The sequence below is a fragment of the Cervus elaphus genome, chromosome 30 (genome assembly GCF_910594005.1).
Source record: "Cervus elaphus chromosome 30, mCerEla1.1, whole genome shotgun sequence".
In the NCBI taxonomy this organism is placed as follows: Eukaryota; Metazoa; Chordata; class Mammalia; order Artiodactyla; family Cervidae; genus Cervus; species Cervus elaphus.
Window position 1 is genome coordinate 70771474 of NC_057844.1, and position 27988 is coordinate 70799461.

At 43.7% G+C, this 27988-nt stretch overlaps 2 protein-coding genes across 5 annotated transcripts in view; both read right to left on the reverse strand.

Moving 5' to 3' along the window:
• The window catches only part of LOC122686751 (ATP-binding cassette sub-family C member 4-like), a 2082459-nt gene that overhangs the window by 735127 nt on the left and 1319344 nt on the right, over positions 1–27988 (reverse strand). The gene's annotated exons all lie outside the window — the stretch shown is intronic.
• Positions 731–19594, reverse strand: LOC122686760 (ATP-binding cassette subfamily C member 4-like). The gene is made up of 5 exons (XM_043892000.1): positions 19521–19594; positions 4628–4738; positions 3977–4097; positions 1871–1873; positions 731–784 (listed from the first exon to the last, which is right to left on the reverse strand). Exons 1-5 carry the CDS (start codon positions 19592–19594, stop codon positions 731–733), a joined length of 363 nt encoding a protein of 120 aa, XP_043747935.1.

Consider the following 27988-nt stretch of genomic DNA (forward strand, 5'->3'; position numbering starts at 1 on the left):
CACACAAGACAGGAGTCCTGGGAAGAGACCTATTCTATTCTTAATGGCAGAGGCTGGTTTCACAAAGGGCTTAGAAAACTCACTGCTGTTTACAGGCCATCATGGCACAACAAGAACACTTGAGAAAAGTCACTTCTAAAAGTCAACTTTTCTGGAAAGTAATTAAAAGTTTCACTTCTAAGCAGAATTTTGAATTTTTCACCATTATGAAAGCAATCTTTTTAAAAAGGAGTCACCTATTTCCTTGACTTATTAAAGAAAATGGATTGAGGGGGATTGGAGGATGAGTGAAATAGGTGAGGGAGATGAAGAGGCACAAACTTCCAGTTATGGGAATGTAATGTATAATATAGGAAATAGAGTCAATAACACTGGAATAACTTTGTATGGTGACAGAGGCTAACTAGACTGATCAGGGTGATCATTTTATAATGTACAAAAATATTGAATTTCTATGCTATACAGTTGAAACTAATATAACATTGTAAGTCAATCATCCCTCAATTTTTTAAAAAAAGTTTTCAGTGAGACAGTAAAAATACAGTTGTTTTTTTTTTTTAAATGAATTGAAAAGCATCACCCTCATATATGCCTCAAGGTCATCACTGTGGATATTTCTAACATCTGATGGCTAATGCTGTGCTCTCGAAATCAGCAGGGCAGGTCTGCTCTGCAGCTCCCTGTCTGCTTGGCTCAGTGCCCCCTCCTCCTCTCCTTTGCTGTGTGGTCCTCAGTGGTTGCTCTCAGCCCACAGTATCTCTGCCACCAGCAGCCACTGCTCAGCCTCCCGGGTTGAGCAGAAGTGAGGGATACATGGAAGAAATGGTTGGGAAATAAAAGCAAAGACCACTCAGCTCCTGGGGAACCAGCCCTGAGTCTAGGCACAAAGCCCACTTTGGGACGCAGAGGATTCTGTTACTTCCTGCCCATCAGCTGAGCTCCAGAGTGAAGATTTACACAAATATCTGCCTTCCTATAGCTTCTACCTAAAACAGATACAACCAGCAAAAGTGACCTTGGACAAAGGTCAGTGATTAGACAAGGCCGGCCATTTCTAAGGTTCGCGGAAAGAGGACATAAACCTTGGTCACTCCTCCCCACTCAGGGTAGGGAGTGAGTGAGCCCACTGAGGTTCTTCAAGGTCACGCCATTTACACACCAGCAGGTGGAGACCTCACCTCTCAGAGAGGAGCCCTGATGACCTGGGGAGGTGGGCTCTGTGTCTCTGGTCCAGGAAGAGTCTTTAGGCCCCTCCTCTCCACCCTGAGGGCCCCAGACAGGTGGAGACCTGTTCTCCTCACCCAAGGTCCCCATAAAGTTGCACACAGGGGCCAGGCGTGCTGGGAACTCAATGGCTGTCCTGTTCTAATTAGGGGTGACCTGCATGTGCTCCAAGTTGAACATTAGCCTGGTACTTGCTTCCCCAAGCATTATGATCACTCCTCAATTCTCACAGGACAGAGGTTTCACACTTTGAAATCCTAACCCTAAAGCCTTGCCCTGGACTGGCTTCACCCTGACTCTTCCCACTGGTGTTTCCCAGAGTGCCTGTGCTGTGGTTGGTCACAGCACTGTCTGGGAAACATGGGTAACCCCTGAGTCATTCTGTGTACCAGAGGAATTAAAAGAGGGCAGGAGGTCACAGAGTAAATGTGTTCATGTTTTAGAGAATCCTGAGCTGAGTTCAATAGCTCTTCCACTATTTAAAATTATCACCACTTAGGGATGGTACTGAGGGGAAGGTTAAAGGGCTCCTGGTCCATCTGAACACATAATGTTGTTGCTACTGGCATCAACATCCTAGTCAAATCTGGCACACAGGGGACATGGCCACTTGAACTCTACTCTCATTTATGATCCCAAATCTGACTTCCTGCTCCAGGAAGTTCTTAGCATCCTATTTATTATCCTTAGACAATGTGCAGGATGCATGTGTCTGACACCCTGAATACAAAGCTCTAAAGACAAGCCTTTCTGACCCTGGATGAGCTCTCAGGCATTGAGATGAACAGGCTTGTAAGTTAGAGTGCCCAAAGTGGAACCTCAGTTTGTTCTTTATGCTCCGTGTGACCACGAGCATCCTATGTAACTACTTGGACTTACAGTCCTCTCTTCTAAAATGAGGGTAATATGAAAACTATAACTTCATTGAGTTAGTCCAAGGAATAAAAGTGATATTACACATAAAGTGCTCATAGCAGTTCCTGATACATAACTTATTTTAAGTACTTACTATTGTTACTACTGCACTACTAATAGTACTGTTACTGCCACCACCATGACTACTGAGTATGAGCCCCTGTTACTGCTACTAGTACTTCTAGTACTACAGAGGATGAGCTCCCTTGTTTTCACAGTCCTCTACTCCCCACTTCTCTGCCATGACCGCCCAGTGACCAGCCTCCTGAAGGAGGGGCCAGGGCTCTACCAACTGACACCTGACAGCCCCAGGCCTGGCCTTCCTGGATCCCAGCAGGAAGTGTTCCTGGGGCTGGACAACTGTGAAATCAACACTGAACCCTGCCCTTCACAAGGCACTGCAGCATATCAGGGGTCAGAGCCCTCTCTAAGGTGGCACTCTGCCCCACACACCTGTCCACCCTCTGGCACAATGGCCAATCCTCTCCTGACATCAGTGAGAACTCCATCCCCCAGGACCACCCAGTCACCTGGGAGCTGACAGACTCTCCGTCTCTCCAGTTGTGTGGGGCGGACTTCACATGCCCAGCTGCCCACTGCCCACAGTGCCCTTCAGTACAGCACAGCCTTTAAACAAGAGACACACCGCCCACCTGTGAACCACGTGGCCCACCCACCTCACCCCAACACAATGGACTGAGGACAACTCACACCTTCTCCACCTAAAACCCCCCTTTCACAGCAGCTGCATCTCCCATCCCTCCTGCTCTCACACACTCACAGCCCGCCCGTGTCCCTAAGGCAGCACTAAGGGACCACGGAGAGCACGAGCCACCCAGGGGGTCTGCAGCAGCCCTCCAGCAGGTCAGCCAGAACAGGGGGCTGCCGGCACTGTGTCCCCAGGTGGAACATCTCACTGCGGGATCTTGACCCAGGATCTTCAGGGTCATGGAGGTCACTGAGCTCACAGCTTTCTGTCTCTGGTTTTCCCTGCACATCCCCTCCTCCACCCTCTGCCAATCCTAGCTAGCAATACTCTCCCTTCAACCAGCAAACCACCACCACAGCCAGGACAGAAACCAGCATGGGTGGTGCACGGATTCTCCACAATTCATGGTGAAGCTGAAGCTCCTCCCCACGGGGCATTCTGGCCTGGCTGACCTGGCCCATGGGGAGGAAGCAGCCCAGGGAAGTGTGTGATCTCGGAGCTCTGGCAGCTCCTGCCCAGATGCTGGGCCCCGGCTTCTGTTTCACAGGAACGGGAGAGGGGACAATCCCTTCCTAGGAAAGCATTTATCAGACATGTCCTGGGCAAGTTACTTGCTGGGCAACAATTGCTGGCTGAGTGACTATAAAATGTCTTATGTTTTGGCCTCTGATACAAGTTTACCTCACCCAAACCATGAGGCACATATTCCTTGAGGTTGTAGGATGTTTCTTTTCTCAAGGATCACTTTTAGCATTTATATCATTTACTGAGCACTAACAATGTCCTAATATGTTATGAAAGGTCTTTTCCTGTCAGTGTCATCCTTCCACAATACTATGTTTTAATTGGCTAAAAGAAAAATACTGCCTTGGCAAAAAGCTCATTCCATGAGCTGTTATGGGAAAATTTGAAAGAATTTTTTGGCCAACCCAATAGTAATCCCCTGGAACATTTGTCCTTTAAGCACCTGTCCATTCTGAAAGTAAATACAACTGCTGAACTACATCATGATTCATAGACAAGTTTTATCTTCAGACCTTAAACTACTGCCCTCTCTCCCCATCACATCCATCTCAGTACTGATCTGCATACACTGAGAAGCAATGCACAGTATGTAAAAGCTTTTACCTCAAGAAACGTAAGTAGTCCCAAAATGAAATAGAATTTCCAGCAACACTTGACGATTGCTTTCATTAAAGAAGGCTCCCGTGCAGCTTTCTTGGCTCTCAAAACTTCTTGATCCCAGTACCTGTGATGAGAAACAAAGCACAGTGAAGAGCAGCCCGGCTACAGGTGAAACGGGGGAGGGGCGGAGTGGGAGATGAGCCTTTACTACAGGTGCTCTGCGGCTGCCCCATAGGTGCTGGCTAACTGGTCACAGGGCTCCTGAAGGATGAGCAGTGTAGACCAAAGCACCCGAAAAACCACCAGACCAGGTTTTGAAGGAAAAGTCCCAGTCTCAGGAAACAAGTTCTTGCGAAGCTTTGCTGGACTCACAGGTCATGAGCAGCTCAAGAAGGCAGACACTCTCCCCCAGGGGACAGAGCTCGGCCTCCAGGGCCATGGCTGCGGCTCTCTTCATGTCCATAGATGCACAGAGAATACAGGTTCCCCCAGCCTCCAAAGTGGGCTAAGCCTGGGGTCAGAATGAGGGGGTGAGCGTGCAGTGTCAGGGAAGGAGGCTCAGAAGAACCCAGAGGAAGCAAAGTGTCCCCAACACCTTTAGCCCCACGTGGAAATTCTGACTCTTCCTCCCTTCTCCCTGATGTCTGTGCTCACCCTTGCAGCTCTTCTCCAAGGTGCTGGGAGCGATCTTCCGGAAGCACTGAGTACATGCCATCTTGCTTTAATTTCCATTTGTAACCAATTTTAAACAAGGTGTTTAGCCACCTGTTAAAAATTAAAAGGACTATGACCATATATCTAAATTGCTCATCTCTAATTAGAATCCTTCAGTAATGGGCTTTGTTAGGAAAAAAAAACTATTTTAAATATATAGAGATATGGCAGAATAAATAGATATGTGTTTACACACACACAGACACATACACACTCCCTAACTCTGTAGGCTGAGAGGCCCTGGAAGCAATGACACACTGGTAGCAAAGAGCATTCTAGCCCCCCAGTCTTGGGGTTTTGTTTAACATACACAATTACAATTTTTTTCTTGTGGGAAGAACTTTTAAGGTATACTCTCTTATCAGCTTTCAAATATTCAATACAGTAGGATTAATTATCACCTTCATGAAAATGAAAGCCGCTCAATCATATCCGACTCTTTGCGACCCCATGGACTATACAGTCCATGGAGTCTCCAGGCCAGAGCACTGGAGTGGGTAGCCTTTCCCTTCTCCAGAGGATCGTCGCAACCCAGGGATCAAACCCAGGTCTCCCACACTGCAGGCAGGAATTCCATGAACTGTATAGTCCATGGGGTCGCGAAGAGTCAGACAAGACTGAGCAACTTTCACTTTCATGAGGATGTAATGTCCAGTCTGGTGACTATAGTTAATCCTACTGTTTAACTTATTTTATTACTGGAAGTTTGTGTCTTTGGGCCTCCTTCACCCAGATTTTGGCTTTGTAATATCCTTCTACCCTAAAAGGAACCAACTGAAGAATTGGCTGGTTTCAAGGTTGCAGCAGTATGTGTTAGCACCTGATAACTCATTTTTATTATTATAATGTAAGTGCCCAACATTAAGCTTTGGAGACATCCATCTCCAGTAAACACATGACAGTTACACAACGAGATACAGAGCCAGGCCACCCCACCCGTGAAGTTCCCGCTTTCAGAAAGCTCTGGTTGACCTGATAACAGACCATCTCACTGACTGCTTGCTTCTCCCTTCCCACACTTTAATTCCCACTCTTATGTTTTAAATTCACCAATAAAGAGTGAACATTAGATTAAAATCCTAGACACCATACCCTCAACCCCAAAAAGGCAGAACCCCAGGTCCAGGCTTGCTCATGAGCTTTCTCTTTCTCTCTCTAACCTCACTGTGTCACCCCAGGTGAGTCCTGTACCCTCCGGGGCATGTGAGTGATACACCTTGGCATTTCAAAGTTCCCTAATGGTTGTTGATGAGATGTGTCTCACAATTCTAAGAGCCACAAGGGCTAGTCCAGCCACAATGCTGACTCCAAAAGGAGAATTTCCATGGGAGCTGCTCATAACTAGTATGAGATCTGTTGAGCAGAGCCCCAGGCATTCCCAGCAAAAGCCTCACTATCTAGAGGTCAAGACCAAGAGGCAGAGAAAGTCCTAGATGGGCTTGGGACATCTTTTGCCATAAAATAAGGAAGACTCAAGGAACCAGGAGGATGAGTAGAAAGGACAGAGAAGCTTAAATATCTCTTGCTAGACAAATCTGGAATACTTTGAGCATCAAAACAAATAAATGGCAATAAACCCTAACCCAGTAAATAATGAAAGAATCCATGAATTGTATTGCTACATAAACAGGAGTGAAAGGAAAGCTCTTACAAACAAATGCAAACAAACATAAAAGGAACAATCAAGTCAGAAAATCATCAATGGAAATTAAAACCAGTGGGTGAAAGTTTGATGTGAAGATGCTATTTATATAATCTCAACTTATCTCTCTGCAATTATTTATTATAAAGGGAAAAAACAGTAACTGTATAGAGGATCCCACCAAAAAAAATCTATTCAGATTGATTATGCATTATTTAAATGATAATAGTATGCAGAGACAGCCCATAGGTAAACACCATTTTACTGATATTGCCAGGGAAGGAAATTTCCAAGGCCAGACCATAATAACCCATGGATAGAGGTCAAATCAGTCATCTTAAAGGAAATCAACCCTGAATATTCATTGGAAGGCCTGGTGCTGAAGCTTGAATATTTTGGCCAACCTGTGAAGAGCTGTGATGTGAAGAGCTGACTGATTGGAAAAGACCCAGATGCTGGGAAAGATTGAAGGCAGAAGAAGAAAAGGGCAGCAGATGAGATGGTTAGATAACATCACCTACTCAATGGACATGAACCTGAGCAAACTCCGGGAGAGAGTAAAGGACAGGGCATCCTGGTGTGCTGGTCCATGGGGTCGCAAAGAGATGGACACAACTGAGCAACTGAATAACAGCAGCAACAGAGATCACATCTTATCCTGTTATTCCTAGGACAACATGGGTACAGACACTCAAGAATTGTTTGTTGAATATATGACTATCCATGGCCCATTAAGAAGCAATAAGAGAGAGTGAACTTTGCTAATCCTGGTATCTTGGCAGCTCTAAAGAACCCCTTCCAGGAGTCAGAAGACTTGACTCTAGTCCCAGCAGTGGTACTGAGCACCCAGGGCCTCAACTGTCCTCTGCTCCACTTCACACTAGTTCAGCATCTCCATGACCTTTAATAACTCTAGGTCTCAATTTCCTTCTGAAACAAAAGTATAAATCTGAAAGCTTTACCACTAAACAGGTTTGAAACATGTTGGGCGATTTATTCCACACTTGTCCCCTACAGAAAATGCTCAGGGAATTAACACTGGTACTTACCCAGATGATGACATCCTGCCCCAAAAGACACTCTTTAAAACTCTGCTTGAAGAGGAAAAGATGCTCAGCATCATTAATCATGAGGGAAATGCAAATGCTAATGAAAAACCACAATGAGACATCAGCTCACACATATTAGGAAGGCTACCATGGGGAAAAAAAGAAGAGAAAATAGTGTTGGCAAGGATGTGGAGAAACTGGAACCCTGCACACTGATGGTGGGGTTGTAAAATGGTATATCACAAAGGACAAATATTTTATGATTTGATTTACATGAAGTTCTCTGAGCAGTCAAATTCAAACAGAAACAAAGTGGCCCTGTGGTTGCCAGGGGCTGGGAGCAAGGGAAGTGGGGAGTTAGTGTCTGATAGCACACCAGTACAGGAGAAAAGATTTCTGGAAACTGGTTGCACGATAATGTGAAGGTAGTTAACAATACTGAATCGTATGCTTAAAAATCATCAAGATGGCAAATTTTATGCTGTGTGCATTTTCCAGTTTGAAAAATTTTAATGAGAAACAAAACTGGCACCTGATGTGTCTCATTTGGAAATGTTCCTGTGTTAGAGTCTAGACTTTGTCACTTCCTGGTTATATGAGCATGAACCAGCCACAAAACCTCTCAGTATTGGCCTCTGGAAAGTGGAGAGAACACCTGGAGAGAACACCTCCCTGGGATGCTGAGAGGGTCAGTGTTGCTCTGAACAGGACGAGTCCTTCCAAACAAAGAGCAGCCACCACCGCCACAGTGCTCTCCAGTAATCCCATGTGGTCCCCAGTAGAAAGCCTCTGATAACTTTGATACATGAGGTTACAACAGCAGCAGCCCAAACAGGAAGAAGAAGTCTCCTCTCCTTTCCTGGCAAGGACTCAGCCAATGAAAAGAAATGGGCACTGTTTAACATTCCTCCCAACTTCCCATCCCCTCTATAAAAGTGGTCTCCCTTCCTTGCTCTTTGGGGACTTTCATGTGACTAACACTGGTTTGAAAGCTTGAACAGCAATTCTCTGCTGAACACAAAAAAACTCATCTTTGCTGAAGAAATATCTGACAGTCTCTTTGTTTCAGGTCAACAGAGAGAAGGGAATCAAACATGCTCAGGGAACCCAAGGAAGTCTTAGAAAGGCAAATTATCCACCTGACACCTCTGAAAAGACACAGCCTGATACCTCTTCACTGATGAGATGCAGGACTAGAAAGACCCCCAAAATCAAGAATAAACTACAGGAGATAAATTTGTTAGGCAGTATATTTTCCCATAAGGACATAGAAGTAAATCTGAATACACCTTTGGGATGTTATACATCTTGCTTGGGGCTGTCCTTATTGTTTAAGATTACCAAAACTCAAGATAAACAGTTTACAAGGAAAACAATCTGAGGCCAGAGAAAGAGCCCTGGAGAGCTCCCCCAGCCTGCATCTACAAGATGTGGATTTCTGACTGTTAATGAAGAACAATAAGATTCATACAAATGATATTTTGAAAATGGTGCAAAGAATCCTAGTTTGAAATTAAACATTTCTATATATTCACAACCGATAGTTACTAAGGGCCTTAAAGGACCAAACTCCCTAAACCATCTCAGCCCTCAGCCAGCTCACATTCCCCTCATGTCAGCAACTTCTCTGACAAGAGTCTCCAGAGTCTGTCTTGACACCAGAGACAGTTTCCACATCCTCACTCACTTTGCAAGGGGACAGTTCACTGCCTGAGACATGGCCAGAGTCAGGGGATCGAGGATGTAACCACTCCCTGATGGCCAAATGCATCTAGTCCAAGACCCTGCTCCACCTCATCCCTGGGGACAGGTCCTGCACTCACCCCCAACCTGCTGGCCTCTGGGATGATGGGGGAGAGAAATGCAGAGCTCACCCCAGACGCTGCAGTGAGGACAGCGGGGACATCACCAGGGAGAGTCTCAGCAGACTGGACATGGTTCATAAATTGTGCCACTGATTTCCAATAATGGGTAAAAGGAAGAGTCATTCAATAAACCATGATGGGAATATGGATTGTTTGAAAAAATGGGGTCTATTTTACACCAAATACTGAAAAAACATACTATCTGCCTTTATTATTAGAAATAAAACAAGAGCTAAAATTAAATGCTTATAGAGATTTACATGATGCTAGGATTTTTAAAAGACATACTAAAAAAGCCACAGGATAAACCAAAAAAAACCTAAATGTTAATTAATGATATATAAAAATTCTAAAGTAAATTAAAGAACAAATGAAAATCTGAAATAGCATTATACACATTATTACAAGTTATTTCAAAAATATAAATGCTCTACAGGGAGAAAATCTATTAACAGACCTTCAAAGACAGACAACTAAATGGTCAACAGACATAAAAAATGTTCCATCTCTACAAATCCAATGGCAACCCACTCCAATATTCTTGCCTGGGAAATCGCATGGATAGAGTAGCCTGACAGGCTATAGTCCATGGGGTTGCAGAGAGTTGAACACAACTGACTGACTGAGTATGCACAAATCAAATAAGTTCAAATTAAAACTGAATTATTTTCAACTTTAGGCCCAAAAGAAATTAATTCAGGTACTTAAAGTTGACAATGAAATAAGCACACTAGAGCTGTTAAGAGGGCAAATTGGTCTGAATCTGAAGGAAAACAATTCAGCCTTTAACCAGTTATTCTCCTTCTAGGAATATAGAAAAAGGAAAGATACATCAAAATATATGGTCAGGAATTGAGCTGCAGGAGTTGCTTGTATATTTTTGAGATTAATCCTTTGTCTGTTGCTTCATTTGCTATTATTTTCTCCCATTCTGAAGGCTGTCTTTTCACCTTGCTTATAGTTTCCTTTGTTGTGCAAAAAGCTTTTAAGTTTCATTAGATCCCATTTGTTTATTTTTGCTTTTATTTCCAATATTCTGAAAGGTGGGTCATAGAGGATCCTGCTGTGATTTATGTCAGAGAATGTTTTGCCTATGTTCTCCTCTAGGAGTTTTATAGTTTCTGGTCTTAGATTTAGATCTTTAATCCATTTTGAGTTTATTTTTGTGTATGGTGTTAGAAAGTGTTCTAGTTTCATTCTTTTACAAGTGGTTGACCAGTTTTCCCAGCACCACTTGTTAAAGAGGTTGTCTTTTTTCCATTGTATATTCTTGCCTCCTTTGTTGAAGATAAGGTGTCCATAGGTATGTGGATTTATCTCTGGGCTTTCCTGCAGCTCAATTCCAGAAAAATAAATGACCCAATCAAAAATGGGCCAAAGAACTAAACAGACATTTCTCCAAAGAAGACACACAGATGGCTAACAAACACATGAAAAGATGCTCAACATCACTCATTATTAGAGAAATGCAAATCAAAACCACAAAGAGGTACCATTACACGCCAGTCAGGATGGCTGCTATCCAAAAGTCTACAAGCAATAAATGCTGGAGAGGGTGTGGAGAAAAGGAAACCCTCTTACACTGTTGGTGGGAATGCAAACTAGTACAGCCGCTATGGAGAACAGTGTGGAGATTCCTTAAAAAACTGGAAATAGAACTGCCATATGACCCAGCAATCCCACTTCTGGGCATACACACTGAGGAAACCAGATCTGAAAGAGACACGTGCACCCCAATGTTCATCGCAGCACTGTTTATAATAGCCAGGACATGGAAGCAACCTAGATGCCCATCAGCAGACGAATGGATAAGGAAGCAGTGGTACATATACACCATGGAATCTTACTCAGCCATTAAAAAGAATTCATTTGAATCAGTTCTAATGAGGGGGATGAAACTGGAGCCCATTATACAGAGTGAAGTAAGCCAGAAAGATACCAATACAGTATACTAACACATATATATGGATTTTAGAAAGATGGTAACGATAACCCTATATCCAAAACAGAAAAAGAGACACAGATGTACAGAACAGACTTCTGGACTCTGTGGGAGAAGATGAGGGTGGGATGTTTTGAGAGAACAGCATTGAAACATGTATATTATCAAGGGTGAAACAGATCACCAGCCCAGGTTGGATGCATGAGACAAGTGCTCGGGGCTGGTGCACTGGGAAGACCCAGAGGGATGGGGTGGGGAGGGAGTGGGGAGAGGGGATCGGGATGGGGAATACATGTAAATCCATGGCTGATTCATGTCAATGTATGGCAAAAACCACTACAATATTGTAAAGTAATTAGCCTCCAACCAATAAAAATAATGGAAAAATAAAAAAATTAAAAAAAAAGAAAAAATATATGGTCAGGGATATGCATTACATACTAATTAGCAACAAAATGTATTAAAGTGAAAGACAGCATACATTTCAATTAAATACCACATTTTGACAGAAACAGACTCACAGAGAATGAACTTATGATTGCCAGGTAGAAGGATGGGGGGAAGGGATAGGTAGGGAACATGGGGTGGACAGGTACACACTGCTGTATTTAAAATGGATAACCAATGCAGAAAGGTTGTATAAACGTGAACCCAAAACAACAAAGTAAATGGCAACGGGGCCACACCTATCAATAATTACCCTAAATGTAAATGGGTTGAATGCCCCAACCAAAAGACAAAGATTGGCTGAATGGATACAAAAACAAGACCCCTATATATGCTGTCTACAAGAGACCCACCTCAAAACAAGAGACACATACAGACTAAAAGTGAAGGGCTGGAAAAAAATATTTCATGCAAACGGAGACCAAAAGAAAGCAGGAGTTGCAATACTCATATCAGATAAAATAGACTTTAAAATAAAGGATGTGAAAAGAGACAAAGAAGGACACTACATAATGATCAAAGGATCAATCCAAGAAGAAGATATAACAATTATAAATATATATATGCACCCAACATAGGAGCACAGCAATATGTACGGCAAACACTAACGAGTATGAAAGAGGAAATTAATAGTAACACAATAATAGTGGGAGACTTTAATACCCCACTCACAACTATGGATAGATCAACTAAACAGAAAATTAACAAGGAAACACAAACCTTAAACGACACAATGGACCAGCTAGACCTAATTGATATCTATAGGACATTTCACCCCAAAACAAGCAACTTCACCTTTTTCTCAAGTGCACACGGAACCTTCTCCAGAATAGATCACATCCTGGGCCATAAATCTGGTCTTGGAAAATTCAAAAAATTGAAATCATTCCAGTCATCTTTTCTGACCACAGTGCAGTAAGATTAGATCTCCATTACAGGGAAAAAATTGTTAAAAATTCAAACATATGGAGGCTAAATAACATGCTTCTGAATAACCAACAAATCATAGAAGAAATCAAAAAAGAAATCAGAATATGTATAGAAATGAATGAAAATGAAAACACAACAACCCAAAACCTATGGGACACTGTAAAAGCAGTGCTAAGGGGAAAGTTCATAGCATTACAGGCTTACATCAAGAAACAAGAAAAAAGCCAAATAAATAACCTAACTCTACACCTAAAGCAATTAGAGAAGGAAGAAATGAAGAACCCCAGGGTTAGCAGAAGGAAAGAAATCTTAAAAATCAGGGCAGAAATAAATGCAAAAGAAACTAAAGAGACCATAGCAAAAATCAACAAAGCTAAAAGCTGGTTCTTTGAAAAAATAAACAAAATTGACAAACCATTAGCAAGACTCATTAAGAAGCAAAGAGAGAAGAACCAAATTAACAAAATTAGAAATGAAAATGGAGAGATCACAACAGACAACACTGAAATACAAAGGATCATCAGAGACTACTACCAGCAGCTCTATGCCAATAAAATGGACAACTTGGATGAAATGGACAAATTCTTAGAAAAGTATAACTTTCCAAAACTGAACCAGGAAGAAATAGAAGATCTTAACAGACCCATCACAGGCAAGGAAATCGAAACTGTAATCAAAAATCTTCCAGCAAACAAAAGCCCAGGAACTGATGGCTTCACAGCTGAATTCTACCAAAAATTTAGAGAAGAGCTAACTCCTATCTTACTCAAACTCTTCCAGAAAATTGCAGATGAAGGTAAACTTCCAAACTCATTCTATGAGGCCACCATCACCCTAATTCCAAAACCAGACAAAGATGCCACAAAAAAGGAAAACTACAGGCCAATATCACTGATGAACATAGATGCAAAAATCCTTAACAAAATTCTAGCAAACAGAATCCAACAACATATTAAAAAAATCATACACCATGACCAAGTGGGCTTTATCCCAGGAATGCAAGGATTCTTTAATATCCGCAAATCAATCAATGCAATACACCACATTAACAAATTGAAAGATAAAAACCATATGATTATCTCAATAGATACAGAGAAAGCCTTTGACAAAATTCAACACTCATTTATGATTAAAACTCTCCAAAAAGCAGGAATAGAAGGAACATACCTTAACATAATAAAAGCTATATATGACAAACCCACAGCAAGCATCACCCTCAATGGTGAAAAATTGAAAGCATTTCCCCTGAAATCAGGAACAAGACAAGGGTGCCCACTCTCACCACTACTATTCAACATAGTGTTGGAAGTCTTGGCCACACCAATCAGAGTAGAAAAAGAAGTAAAAGGAATCCAGATAGGAAAAGAAGAAGTGAAACTCTCACTGTTTGCAGATGACATGATCCTCTACATAGAAAACCCTAAAGACTCTACCAGAAAATTACTAGAGCTAATCAATGAATATAGTAAAGTTGCAGGATATAAAATTAACACACAGAAATCCCTTGCATTCCTATATACTAACAATGAAAAAACAGAAAGAGAAATTAAGGAAACAATACCATTCACCATTGCAACAAAAAGAATAAGATACTTAGGAGTATATCTACCTAAAGAAACAAAAGACCTATACATAGAAAACTATAAAACACTGATGAAAGAAATCAAAGAGGACACAAACAGATGGAGAAACATACCATGCTCATGGATTGGAAGAATCAATATTGTCAAAATGGCTATTCTACCCAAAGCAATCTATAGATTCAATGCAATCCCTATCAAGCTACCAACGGTATTTTTCACAGAACTAGACCAAAGAATTTCACAATTTGTCTGGAAATACAAGAAACCTCGAATAGCCAAAGTAATCTTGAGAAAGAAGAATGGAACTGGAGGAATCAACCTGCCTGACTTCAGACTCTACTACAAAGCCACAGTCATCAAGACAGTATGGTACTGGCACAAAGACAGAAATATAGATCAATGGAACAGAATAGAAAGCCCAGAGATAAATCCACGAACCTATGGACACCTTATCTTTGACAAAGGAGGCAAGGATATACAATGGAAAAAAGACAACCTCTTTAACAAGTGGTGCTGGGAAAGCTGGTCAACCACTTGTAAAAGAATGAAACTAGAACACTTTCTAACACCATACACAAAAATAAACTCAAAATGGATTAAAGATCTAAATCTAAGACCAGAAACTATAAAACTCCTAGAGGAGAACATAGGCAAAACACTCTCCGACATAAATCACAGCAAGATCCTCTATGATCCACCTCCCAGAATATTGGAAATAAAAGCAAAACTAAACAAATGGGACCTAATGAAAGTTAAAAGCTTTTGCACAACAAAGGAAACTATAAGTAAGGTGAAAAGACAGCCCTCAGATTGGGAGAAAATAATAGCAAATGAAGAAACAGACAAAGGATTAATCTCAAAAATATACAAGCAACTCCTGAAGCTCAATTCCAGAAAAATAAATGACCCAATCAAAAATGGGCCAAAGAACTAAACAGACATTTCTCCAAAGAAGACATACAGATGGCTAACAAACACATGAAAAGATGCTCAACATCACTCATTATCAGAGAAATGCAAATCAAAACCACAATGAGTTACCATTACACGCCAGTCAGGATGGCTGCTATCCAAAAGTCTACAAGCAATAAATGCTGGAGAGGGTGTGGAGAAAAGGAAACCCTCTTACACTGTTGGTGGGAATGCAAACTAGTACAGCCACTATGGAGAACAGTGTGGAGATTCCTTAAAAAACTGGAAATAGAACTGCCATATGACCCAGCAATCCCACTTCTGGGCATACACACTGAGGAAACCAGATCTGAAAGAGACACGTGCACCCCAATGTTCATCGCAGCACTGTTTATAATAGCCAGGACATGGAAGCAACCTAGATGCCCATCAGTAGATGAATGGGTAAGGAAGCTATGGTACATATACACCATGGAATATTACTCAGCTGTTAAAAAGAATTCATTTGAACCAGTCCTAATGAGATGGACGAAACTGGAGCCCCTTATACAGAGTGAAGTAAGCCAGAAAGATAAAGAACATTACAGCATACTAACACATATATATGGAATTTAGAAAGATGGTAACGATAACCCTATATGCAAAACAGAAAGAGAGACACAGGAATACAGAACAGACTTTTGAACTCTGTGGGAGAATGTGAGGGTGGGATATTTCAAAAGAACAGCATGTATACTATCTATGGTGAAACAGATCACCAGCCCAGCTGGGATGCATGAGACAAGTGCTCGGGCCTGGTGCACTGGAAAGACCCAGAGGAATCGGGTGGAGAGGGAGGTGGGAGGGAGGATCGGGATGGGGAATACGTGTAAATCTATAGCTGATTCATATCAATGTATGACAAAACCCACTGAAATGTTGTGAAGTAATTAGCCTCCAACTAATAAAAAAAAAAAAAAAAAATGGATAACCAACAAGGACCTACTGTATAGCAGAGGGAACTCTCCTCAATGTTATGTTGTAGCCTAGATAGGAGGGGAGCTTGGGAGAGAATGCATACAGATGACTGAGTCCCTTTGCTATCCATCTGAAACTATCACAACATTGTCAGTTGGACAATTGACAAATACAAATATAATACAAATACAAAATAAAAAGTTTAATTAAAAAATAAATACCACATTTTGAACATTAGTTAATGCTATAAATAAATGTTAACCATAAAAGATTAGGAAGGAATCAGGATCCAAAGATATTGAACTTTATCAAAAAGTGTGCATAACTAGCACAACATGATTAAGCAACTACGCTCCAATAAAAATTAATTGTAGAAAACCATGAGCTATAATTTTGATAGAAAAACACCATGCATGTGCAGATATTTCAAGGGGAAAGAATAAGAAATAACCAAAATATCAGCAAGTCTACTTGGCTAATAAAAACAAATCCTTACCCCTTTCTTTTCTATGTGGTCAGTCATATGTGACACATTGTGACCCCATAGACTGTAGCCCACCAAGCTCCTCTGTCCATGGGATTCTCCAGGCAACAATATTGGAGTGGGTTGCCATTTCTTACACCAGGGAATCTTCCTGACCCAGGGATCAAACCCACATCTCATGTGTCTCCTGCATTGGCAGGTGGGTTCTCTACCTCTGTGCCACCTGGGAAGCCCTTCTTCTTCTATAAAGTTTTTTATAGAAATAGAAAAAATATATATCGTTTTCTAAAATGCACAATTACCAATAGCCATAACGTACAACTTCTCTTACACTCTAAGCTCTATCTGTGCTGTGAAAACAGTAAAACCCCAGTGAAGTCATTTGTATAAAGACAATAAGCTAGTTATTTGCATCATTTACAAATTGAGAAAGCAGATGAAATGTAAGAAAAGCAAACACCCAGAGAGAAAGCGAAAACTCAGTTTTTCTCTACAAGATGGGCCTTGTCTCTGGGCAGCACTTCCTACCTCGACTCATTTCAACTTTCCCAGGACAGCGAGTGGGGGACACAAGGAAATCACTAAGCTGCCTCAGATTTTACATACAGGATGGCAATCATGGTCAACATCTAACTTCACAAAGTCTGACCCCTTTTAAAAGTTAACACTGAAGTAACAATGCCAATGGGAGGAGAGGCTTAAAGCAGAAGCCAAACTCCACCTTCCATCAGAATCACCTGGAGCTTGTTTAACCCCATCCCCAGAGTTTCTAATTTTATAGAATTGGTCTAGAAGGAGCCCTGGGAAGATGTGCATTTCTAACAAGCTCCCAGGTGAGGACGATGCAGCATGTCTGGGAGCCAGACTCTGAGAACAGCCACCCTAAAGCTTAATTATAGAGACATTTCACATGCATCATCTCCAGCAGCAAAAACGTTAAAAACTTCCCTAGAGAAACTCCACCTACAAGACCAAAGGTGTGTTTGGAATCACCTCCCTGCATTTAAGAATAAGAATACAAATAGAAGCAGCTCAGAACAGCAGTTACATCCACAACACAGGCTCGGAGGCCAGACTACCTGATTTGGGATCAAACTCTCACTACTAGTAGTGTGATGGTAGGCAACCTACTCAACCTCTCAGAATGTGGGGCAGAATGGATACATGTTTATATATGACTGAATCCCTTTTCTGTCCACCTGAAACTATCACAACATTGCAAATCATCTATATTCCAATATAAAAATTTTTAAAAAATTACTTAACTGCTCTGCTTTAGTGACTTCACACATTAAATAAGCGGTAATAGTGCCTTCCACGCCAGCAGAAAAATTAGAAATAGGTGCCTACCCAAATCAATAAGAAGTCCTCACATTCCCATTTCCATGCACATACATTTTGAAAATCTACAACAGAACATGCCTTGCCCTGAAGAGTTCTTTGCCCTGTCTGAAGTTAAGAAGAGGTGTCCCTACTTTGTTATTATTTATGGTGCTTGTTGTTTAGTCACTAAGTTATATACGACTCTTTTGTAACCCCCTGGACCATAACCTGCCAGGCTCCTCTGTCCATGGGATTTCCCAGGAAAGAATACTGGTGTGGATTGCTATTTCCTCCTCCAGGGGATCTTCCCCACCCAGGGATCAAACGCACATCTCCTGGTCTCCTGCTGTGGCAGGTGGATTCTTACCACTAGGCCAACAGGGAAGCCTACACCCATATTTTTCCTTCTTGACCTTCTTTCCTTAAGGGCCACCAAATGGCCAAGAGATGTAGCCACCATCTGAATATACCACCATCAGAACAAGCAGAGAAGCTTGTTTCCTGGGGGATCGCCAAGGCCCTCCCATGTTAAAAAAAAAAAAAAAAAAAAGAGGAAATATCAGAATCTGTGAAAAGATGAATGGTTTAGGGTCCAGAAATGAAAGATATAATAATCACCCAAGTGTGATTAAACCCAAAGGTTCCGGCCCACCTAGTTAGTGGTCCCAACTACCAGATGGAGAACTTTAGTTAAGAGCGTCATCTCTCTGAGCTGCTTTTCATCTGTGTGTTTCCTCCCAGCTCAGGGATCCTTCTGTGGTTTCAGGAACAAATGACTCCTGGGCAGGACCACCTGCATCAAAGATGGTCCTGCACTGCTATTAGCACCTGAACTGCTTCTGCAAAGCCTAGAGAGGCAGATAAGACCCCACAGACTTCAGGGACCCCATCCCCAGGGTGACTCTCAGAGGTGGAAGCAGTGATATTCACAGTAAGGAAAGTACATCTTCCAGTCGTCTCAATGTATCCCAGGTAAAAGCAAAACGGGTTCAAAAGTCATGTTCCTGTTCATTTTTAAAAAGTGTGTCTTTTATACACATGGGGTTTGTCACAACTAGGTACCAGGATATATAGTGAGAGATGGGCACAGAGGGAGGGAGACATGGTCACAGACACAGTGACAAGGGAGCCCGGTGCAGTTGGAACTCGGCTGTCACCTAAGGAATATGGGGAAAGCTGGGGACATTATTGGAAAACGGCAACAGGCTCAGAGCACTAGATAAAGGAAGCAGTTCAAAAGCTGCTTGCATAGGGAGGAAACGGTGCAAATTAGTTCAGAACTGCTAATTCCAGCAATACTGGGGAAGCCAGCTAAGGATGCAGTGCGGGGGTCCGGTCCTTCTTCTGGCGGTGGCCCCCGCACTGGGCAGCCTGGGTTCTCAGCCTCCCTGCCTCCTGCTCCCGCCGCCCCTCCTGCTCCCGGGCCATAGGAGGGTGATGACGAGACGAGCTGCAAGGCAGGGAGACCTGAGCCCCGCCACCAGGTCTCTCTCCAGGGTCCTGCTACCCCTTCCCGCCGCCTCACCCCGGAGGGCTCAGACAGGGACCTCCGTGGCCGGTGTGAGGAGACCCCACCCGCTACAAGAAGCCATCGGAAAACGCTCCCTCGCCCTGAACCTCAACCCTCAGCCCCTGCAAGGCGCAGCGTCAGGCACTGGCCCTGAGGCGGCAGGATGTCACAGCCCAGGCGGGGGCTCACCAGGAGAACAGCCGCGAGCAGACGTTCGCGTCCTGCAGCGGGTTGGGCTTCCCCTCCGGGGACACGGGCTGCATCTTGCCGGCCTGTGGGGTGGGGGCAGCCGGGGGCCACACGCAGGTGTGAGGCGAGGCCGCAGGCGCCGCTGATGGAGGCGGTGGGGGAACCGAACGGCGCGAGGCGCAGGACCCCAGGTGCCCACGGTCCCGCACTGGGCTGCAAACTCTACCAGAGGGCGCGCTCTGAGCCCGGGCCCCCACCCAGAAGGTGCAGAGGGAGGGGCGGGCTGCAGCAGAAACGCCCCTCAGCTGTGGTGAAGACCCGGAGAAAGCTGGCAGAAGGAGATAGCAGCCCGCCCTCCGGGCACGCTGCCCTCATCAGGACCAAGCAAGGGCGCTGTGGGAAGGTCTCCAACTGGAATGGAGCGGGACCCTGGGGGGCCTTCCTGATAGACCCCACCCGACTGCGAGATACACTGAGCTAGTGGCCAGTATTGGTCAGTGGAGGGGAGCATAGATAACAGGCACAAAGCTGACAGGCTACTTAGATGACAACCCCAGACTTCCTAGTGTCTGTTCTACTGCTAGGCTGGCCCTGAAGAATCCTGTTTTGATAAGAGGAGGGAAAAGAAAAGACCACAGCATATTCTCCTGGCACGAAGGACAGTTACTCAGCAGTGACCTGAGCACAGAGAAAAGTACATAAGCAAGAAGTCAAAGTTTACTTTATCCCTTAAATAAATTTTAAATGAGCTAATAAGCAGGTATCAGTACAAGAGGGAAATAAAGAACATCAAACTTTTTTTCTGATACATGAAGTCCATATGAATATATGTAAAGAAAATAAATGCATTCTTAAGTATTATTTCTGCAATGAATAAACAAAGTATGTTATAAACATACAATGGAGTATCATTCAGCCTTAAAAAGGAAGGAAATTCTGACATGTGACTGCAGCCATGGATGAATACCTTGAAGACTGTGATGTTGTGACTTATTAAAATACTTATTTAGTCTTCATGCTGTTGCTGGCACAGAACTCCTAAAACCCTTAGGTGCTCTAAGAGTGAAAAAGTATCTTTTGGTAATTGTAACAAGCCCCTTTCAACTACACCTGAGTTTTAGTGAATGCATTTGTTTGTCAGAAAAACCAAACACCTGATTAAAGGGTTGGCACTTTCAGCCCCATCCACCACATTCAGGGTGGAGAGGGACTGGAAACAAACTACCAATGGCCAATGCTTTAAACACTCTTGCCTAAGTTGATTCTATGCTTCTATGAAGCCTCAGTAAAAAGCCAGTAGGATAGTGATCACAGGGCTTCCCGGCTGACGAACATTTGCAGGTGCTGGGAGGGTGACTCACCTGGAGAGGCCTGGAAGCCCCTCCCCTCCCCCTACCTTGCTCTGTTCTCTTCCATCTGGCTGTTCCTGAGCAGAATCCTCTTATAATAAACTAGTGATCTAGTTGAGTAAACTGGTGTCCTGAGTTGCAAGCCACTCTAGAAAATTACCAAACCCAAGGAGGGGGTTATGGAACCCTGATTTATGATCAGTCCATAAGAAGAACAGGTAACCACCTAGACTCATGACTGGCTGTGAAGTTGAGAAGAGGCAGTCTTGTGGGACTGAGTCCTTAACCTGTGAAGAGGTCTAACACTAACTCCAGGCAGATGGTGTCAGAATTGATTTAAATTGCAGGACACAGTTGTGTCTGGAGAGTTGGAGAGTTGGTTAGTATTGGCTGGTTCACACATGGTGTCCAGAAGTACTGAGTCACCAAAAGACAAATACTGTGATTCCAGTTATATGAGGGGCCTGGACTAGTCAAATTCATAGAAACACAAAGTAGAATGGTGTTTGCTGGGGGGGGGGGCAGCGTGGGGGGTGTTTAATGGACACAGAGTTTCAGTTGGAAGATGATAAAGTTCTGGATACTGACTATGGTGATGGTTGCACAGCAATGTGAATCTATTCAATGCCCACAGTAGTACATTTAAAAATGGTTAAAACAGTTCACTTGTGTTATGTATATTTTACCACATAAGGGAAGAGAAAATTCTTTTTTGTTTTGCCCTTCTAGGCTCTCTGGCTGGGACCTGGGAAATTCAATTGATATAAGACAGATGAACAAGAGAAAAACAGTTTATTAACCTGTGTGGCATGCATGTGTATGCAGGTCTTTGATCATACAGACAGTTGTTGCTGTACTCAGATGTGTTTGTAAAAGTACTTCATCTTTAAGAAGATCCATAGGAAGGACTTTTGACATGTGTTTGTAAAAGTTCTTAATTTTTAAGAAAATTCATAGAAAGGACTTTTGACCAGCACAGATTTCTGATATGTCTCAAATCAAGAGCTAAACTTTGTAAGAAATTATAGTGTCCTAATGGAAAAGCTGATGCCATCATAAAACCATTAACAAAAAGGACTAGTTGCTGAGTGAACTGGAGAATATGCTTATAAATTTTATTGTTTTTGTCTAAAATATTACTGGTTTAAGTCAGTGTTTTCCCAACATAAGAAAATCCTTTCCCTCAAGCTAATTATGACTTACAACAATTTGGAAAATTACACCATTGTAAGTAGAATTAAAACATTTGTCTTTTCTTTCTACCTGATCCCTCCAAAAACTGGAAACTTAGGTTCCCAGAAGCTGTATCAGCTAAATAAGGAAGACCACCTCCTAATAGGGACAACTCTTCCACCTCTAGTTGAGTGACACATGTTCTGTGAACTCAGTTTCTCACCTGTAAAATGGGTATTAAAAAGTAACATCTGGGACTTCCCTGGTAGCCCAGTGGTTAAGAATCTGCCTTGCAATGCAGGGGAGTCAGTTTCAATCTCTGGTCAGGGAGCTCAGAGCCCACATGCCAGCAGAGCAACTAATAAGCTACTAGTTATTGAGCCTGCACACTCCATATAAGAAAGTTCACACACCACGATGAAAAATCTTCCATGATGCAACATAGGTCCTGAGTGCCACAACAAAGCCCCAACAACACCAAAATTAAACAACAAAAAGTAATATCTATTTCATGGAGTTATTGTTTATGTGAAAGTGCTTGTAATTTCTGATGCAGATGGGATGTTCAATAAGTGGAGGTTATTATAGCAAGATATTTTATCAGCATATTACGTTAATTGTCCTTGCTATGGTATGAATGCTTGTGCTGAAGGAATGAAAATGGAATTCTTGAGGTTATAGCTTAAAGGCCACTGATACTGGCATAAAGAGCACAGTTTGCAAGAAAACTTAACCAACTGAATTTTCCTCCAGAGAAGAGAGATTGAAACCCAAGTCAGAGAAGAGCAAAGGTCTGGGCACAAGAGGCAGAGAGTTAGCGATCCCTGTCCCCAATGGTCACCATCCTCAACCTCCCAGGCAAGAATAAAGTAGGGGGGATACAGGATATGATAGAAGCCCTCCCCCAAGTACAGCTGGTGCCTTACCTCCTGCCTGAAGCCAGGTGAGTTGGCCACTTTGCAGAGGCGGCTCCCATACCATCATTTTGTGTTACAAGTAAAATCGAAAAACCTGATTTCCCACTTGGGGTCTGGAAAATTCAGAAAGGGGGAGGCAGCAGGCTTACAGTCTTTGAGCCAGGATGAGAGAATGTCAAAGAGGGAGATGAAGCGTGTGCCATCCAGCTGGGAAGCAGATGAGAACCCAGTTACATTCTTCCTTAAAAATCCCACAGCAGAGTTGATTTTAAAAACAGAATACATTTTAAAAAACATTTGCCCAGAAAAGTGGAAACCAGACTTTGCTAAAGTTTAAGAAACAACACTAGGAAGATAAATAAGAACTCTTCCTAAAACTAGGTCATCTACTTTACAATCAGGTTAGATTTATAGTCCCTATTCTTCATCCTCCACATTACAAGTGGTGCAGGAGAAGGAAATATCTCATCCTGGGAGACGTGGGAGTACCAGGAACCAGCTTCCAAGTGAGGGTCTTTGGCTTCCTGCAGAAGAGAATTGAAGAGGAAGCTGAAGTAGAATGAAAATGGACTTATTCAGGGAGACACACACTCCATAGTCAAAATATGGACCCTCTCAGAAGGCGAGAGGACACAGGTTGTTAATTGTCATGGGCTGGGTAATTTCATACGATAATGAGTGGGACGAATATTTTTGCTATTCCAGGGAAGGGACAGGGATTTTCAAGAACTGAACCACTGCACACTTTTGAAATGAAGCAGGACTCTATGGTCCTTGCCCTCCATGTCCTCTGCCTGCCTTTTGTCTGTGGAAAATCTTTAGCCAAAAAATAAGTTTAATCCCAGAAGTAAGAACATGCAGAAGCAAAAGAAAACAGTACAAGGAGACCAAACAATAATAATGTAGTCATTAAGCATAGTCAGTTTAGTTCAGTTCAGTTCAGTCGCTCAGTCGTGTCTGACTCTTTGTGACCAGTGAATCAGCACACCAGGCTTCCCTGTCCATCACCAACTCCCGGAGTTTACTCAAACTCATGTCCATCAAGTCGGTGAGGCCATCCAGCCATCTCATCCTCTGTCATCCCCTTCTCCTCCTGCCCCCAATCCCTCCCAGCATCAGGGTCTTTTCCAATGAGTCAACTCTTCTCACATGAGGTGGCCAAAGTATTGGAGTTTCAGCTTCAGCATCAGTCCTTCCAAGGACCTCTTAATTCCTTCTCAAGGGCTATAGAGAATATTTTGAGCCATATCCTGTGAGCTGTCTTATAGGTACTGAAACCCCCACCAGGTAAAGAACTATATGATGACTGGACTGTAGCCATGACATAAGCCGCCACAGTTCTGAGAACTGACTTCAAGAAATGGGAACAAACCAACCCTGGAACTGAAGAGTAACTGTACTTAAAACAATCAGGATGACACTGGTCAGACTACCGATGACCAATTTCAAGATGAGTGTCAGCGCTGACTCCGCTGTTTCTACACATAACCCTCTCCCTCTGTCTATAAAAGTTCTTGTCCACTCATTGTCAAGGGAGGAGAAGTGAGCCTTTGGAGAGGTGCCCACCCTCCCCCCCCACCACATACTGGCATCCAAAATAAAGTAAATGTTCCTTTCCACCAACCTGGCCTCTTTATTGGCTTTTGAGTGGCGAGCAACCAGATCCCCCTCTTCGGTATCACTTTTGGTCTTCTATGGTCAGCCTTGGAACTATCACAGCACCAGTCATGGTGAGAGGGGAGTGAATTTTAGTGTTATAATGAAGGTGTAATGAGTTAGAGATCAGAGACCAGACCATGCTCAATACTACCTTGATTTTAGCTGGTTCAGGCCAGTTTTTGTAGGATCCTGTTTTTCTCAATATCTGTACCCCTTCCTTCCTGTCTTACAAGCATAGAAACAGTGTTTCCATAGTGATGAGGCCATCTTAGCCTCTCATCTGGGAGTCCAGACCTGGTTCTCTGTGTACCCCGTCAGACAAGACTCCCTGATGCAAAATGGCTGCCCCAATACCTCATCTCAGGGGACCAAGTGCAGAGATGCTGAGCCCAGCACTATGGTCTGGAGCCATAGGCAGCACAGCTGAGCCTGTCCTGTGAGAATCTCCCATCCCCCAGCTGACAGGAATCACATACAGGAGTCCCAGGGGTGTTTTAAGGGAAAAGCATGTCCTCTGGAGCACATTCTATGGGCACAAGCCACACCTGGCAGCTGGTGGCTCAGCAGTAAAGAACCTGCCTGATCCCTGGGTCAGGCAGATCCCCTGGAGCTGAAAATAACAACCCACTCCAGTATTATTGCCTGGGAAATCCCACTGACAGAGGAGGCTGGCGGGCTGCAGTCTATGGGGTTGCAAAGAGTCAGACATGACTGAGTGACACACACACACACACAGCTGTCAGATGAAACCCCCTGGCCTTTGGGGTCTGACTGGGTAGAGTAACAAAACAGGAAGAAATCAAACTGTCTTCCACTTTCCTGGTATTTCAGACAGTAAAGAATCTGCCTGCAATGGAGGAGACCAGGGTTTGACCCCTGGGTTGGGAAGGTCCCCTAGAGAAGGGAATAGGCAACCCACTCCAGTATTCTTACGTGGAGAATTCCATGGGAATTAAGGGCCCCACCTTACCTTTATTGACCATTTCCTTTGTTACCTGTGGAGATAATCTTGATAAAGAGAAAGAGACCAATTTCTCCTCTATGCCTGAAGATCCAAAAGGGAAGGTATTGATATAATCAGTTTTGTTTGTTTTGTTTTTTTAATCCATAAGGTAACTCCCTCTTGGCTGAGGCTTGATGTTGCTCCTGAAATAAGTGGGGGTCTGTGGTGCCCTTCATTTGAGGAGGACAACCTGGTATTGCTTAAATGGGAAAGGGAAGGGCCTAAGCATCAGGGTACACTGGGATTTACAGAGCTCCCTTGGTGATTTTACAAACCACTGGCCTTTGCCATGTTTAAGCTGTAAGGGCTCTATCTGGACGAGGAACAGAGTAAACAAATCAGGTGATTCTGTAGGAGCAGGAGTGTGCATTTCTGTGTCTAGGGTGTAGATGAGGTGGGTGAGGTGGGGGCCTGTGATACCTCTTGCCCGCTGAGAGGTCTTCCTGGCCCCTCATTCCATGGCCTTTCCACGCTGCTCACCTGGATACATGATTCTTCTGCCCCCTGGTGGTGATGTTCAGTATAGCATGGTTGTCCCTGGAGGTTTCATACCAGCCCAGCCTAGTTGGGTATCTCTAGTGGCTCAGTGGTAAAGAATCTCCCTGCCAATACAGAAGCTGCAAGGTTCAATCCCTGGTTCGGGAAGATCCCCTGGAGAAGGAAATGGCAACCCAATACTGCAGTATTCCACAGACAGAGGAGCCCAGCAGGCTATAATCCATGGGGTCGCAAAGAGTCAAACATGACTAAGCACACACACACAGGCAGGAATTATGGGCAGACGCTGACAGTATCAATTCACTCATGTTATTAAAAACTGGCTACATAACAGTCTACAGTGTGTATGAGTGCCTCTCCAAGGGTTACACTCCTATAGTTACTTCTTTCAAAAGATTCCTTGATGGCTCAGATGGTAGTCTATCCACAATGTGGGAGACCTGGGTTTGATCCCTCAGTTGGGAAGAACCCCTGGAGAAGGAAATGGCAACCCACTCCAATATTCTTGCCTGGAAAATCCCATGGGCGGAGAAGCCTGGCGGGCTAGAGTCCATAGAGTTGCAAAGAGTCAGGACACGACCAAGTGACTTTACTTTCACTTCTGGGGCTTTCCTCATAGCTCAGCCAGTAAAGCATGTACCTGCAAAGCAGGAGACCCAGGTTTGATCCCTGAGTCGGGAAGATCCCCTGGAGAAGGAAATGACAACTTACTCCAGTATTATTTCCTGGAGAATCCCATATGGATAAAGAAGCCTAGCAGGCTACAGTCGATGGGTTCACAAGTGTTGGACAAGACTCAGCAACTAAACCACCACAGTCTTAGTTCACAAACCTGAGCCTGAGTCCCAGGGTGTGGCTTCAGTTCAGTTCAGTTGCTCAGTCGTGTCCAACTCTTTGCGACTCCATGAATTGCAACACGCCAGGCCTCCCTGTCTATCACCAACTCCTGGAGTTTATTCAAACTCATGTCCATCGAGTCAGTGATGCCATCCAGCCATCTCATCCTCTGTCGCCCCCTTCTCCTCCTGCCCCCAATCCCTCCCAGCATCAGGGTCTTTTCCAATGAGTCAACTCTTCGCATGAGGTGGCCAAAGTATTGGAGTTTCAGCTTCAGCATCAGTCCTTCCAATGAACACCCAGGACTGATCTCCATTAGGATGGACTGGTTGGATCTCCTTGCAGTCCAAGGGACTCTCAAAAGTCTTCTCCAGCACCACAGTTCAAAAGCATAACTTTCCTTCCAAGGAGTAAGCATCTTTTAATTTCATGGCTGCAAGAATGTGGCTTGCTGGGAGGGAAATCTTGGGAAATGTACAGGATGAGCAGCTCGCCAGTAACTTTAGGAGTCACTCCTAGGCAGAGAAACTCGGAGCTCCAGGCCACTGGCCAAGCACAGATCTGGCACATGCCTGTGACTGGAACCTTCCTGTGCCTGGGGTCTGAGGTGTGTGTGTGTGTGTGTGTGTGTGTGCTCAGTCATGATGATTCTTGGGGCCCCATGGATAGAGGATGGGATTTCTGTCAGGAATACTGGAGTGGGTTGCCATATCCTCCTCCTGGGGATCTTCTTGACCCAGGAATGAAACCTGCCTCTGTTGGTTCTCCTGCAGTTGCAGGCAGATTCCTTACCACTAGCGCCCCCTGGGGGTTTGAGGAAATTGGTCTTGATAAGACCACTGGCTAATAGCCAGTGACAGGCACTTCCCAGGTAAAGAGTCTCAGTGGTAAAGAATCTGCCTGCCAATGCAGGAGACACAGGAGATGCAAGTTCCATGTCTGGATGGGGAGGACGCCCTGAGGAGGAAATGGCAACCCACTCTAGTATTCTTGCCTGAAGAATCCCATGAACAGAGTAGGCTGGCAGGCTGC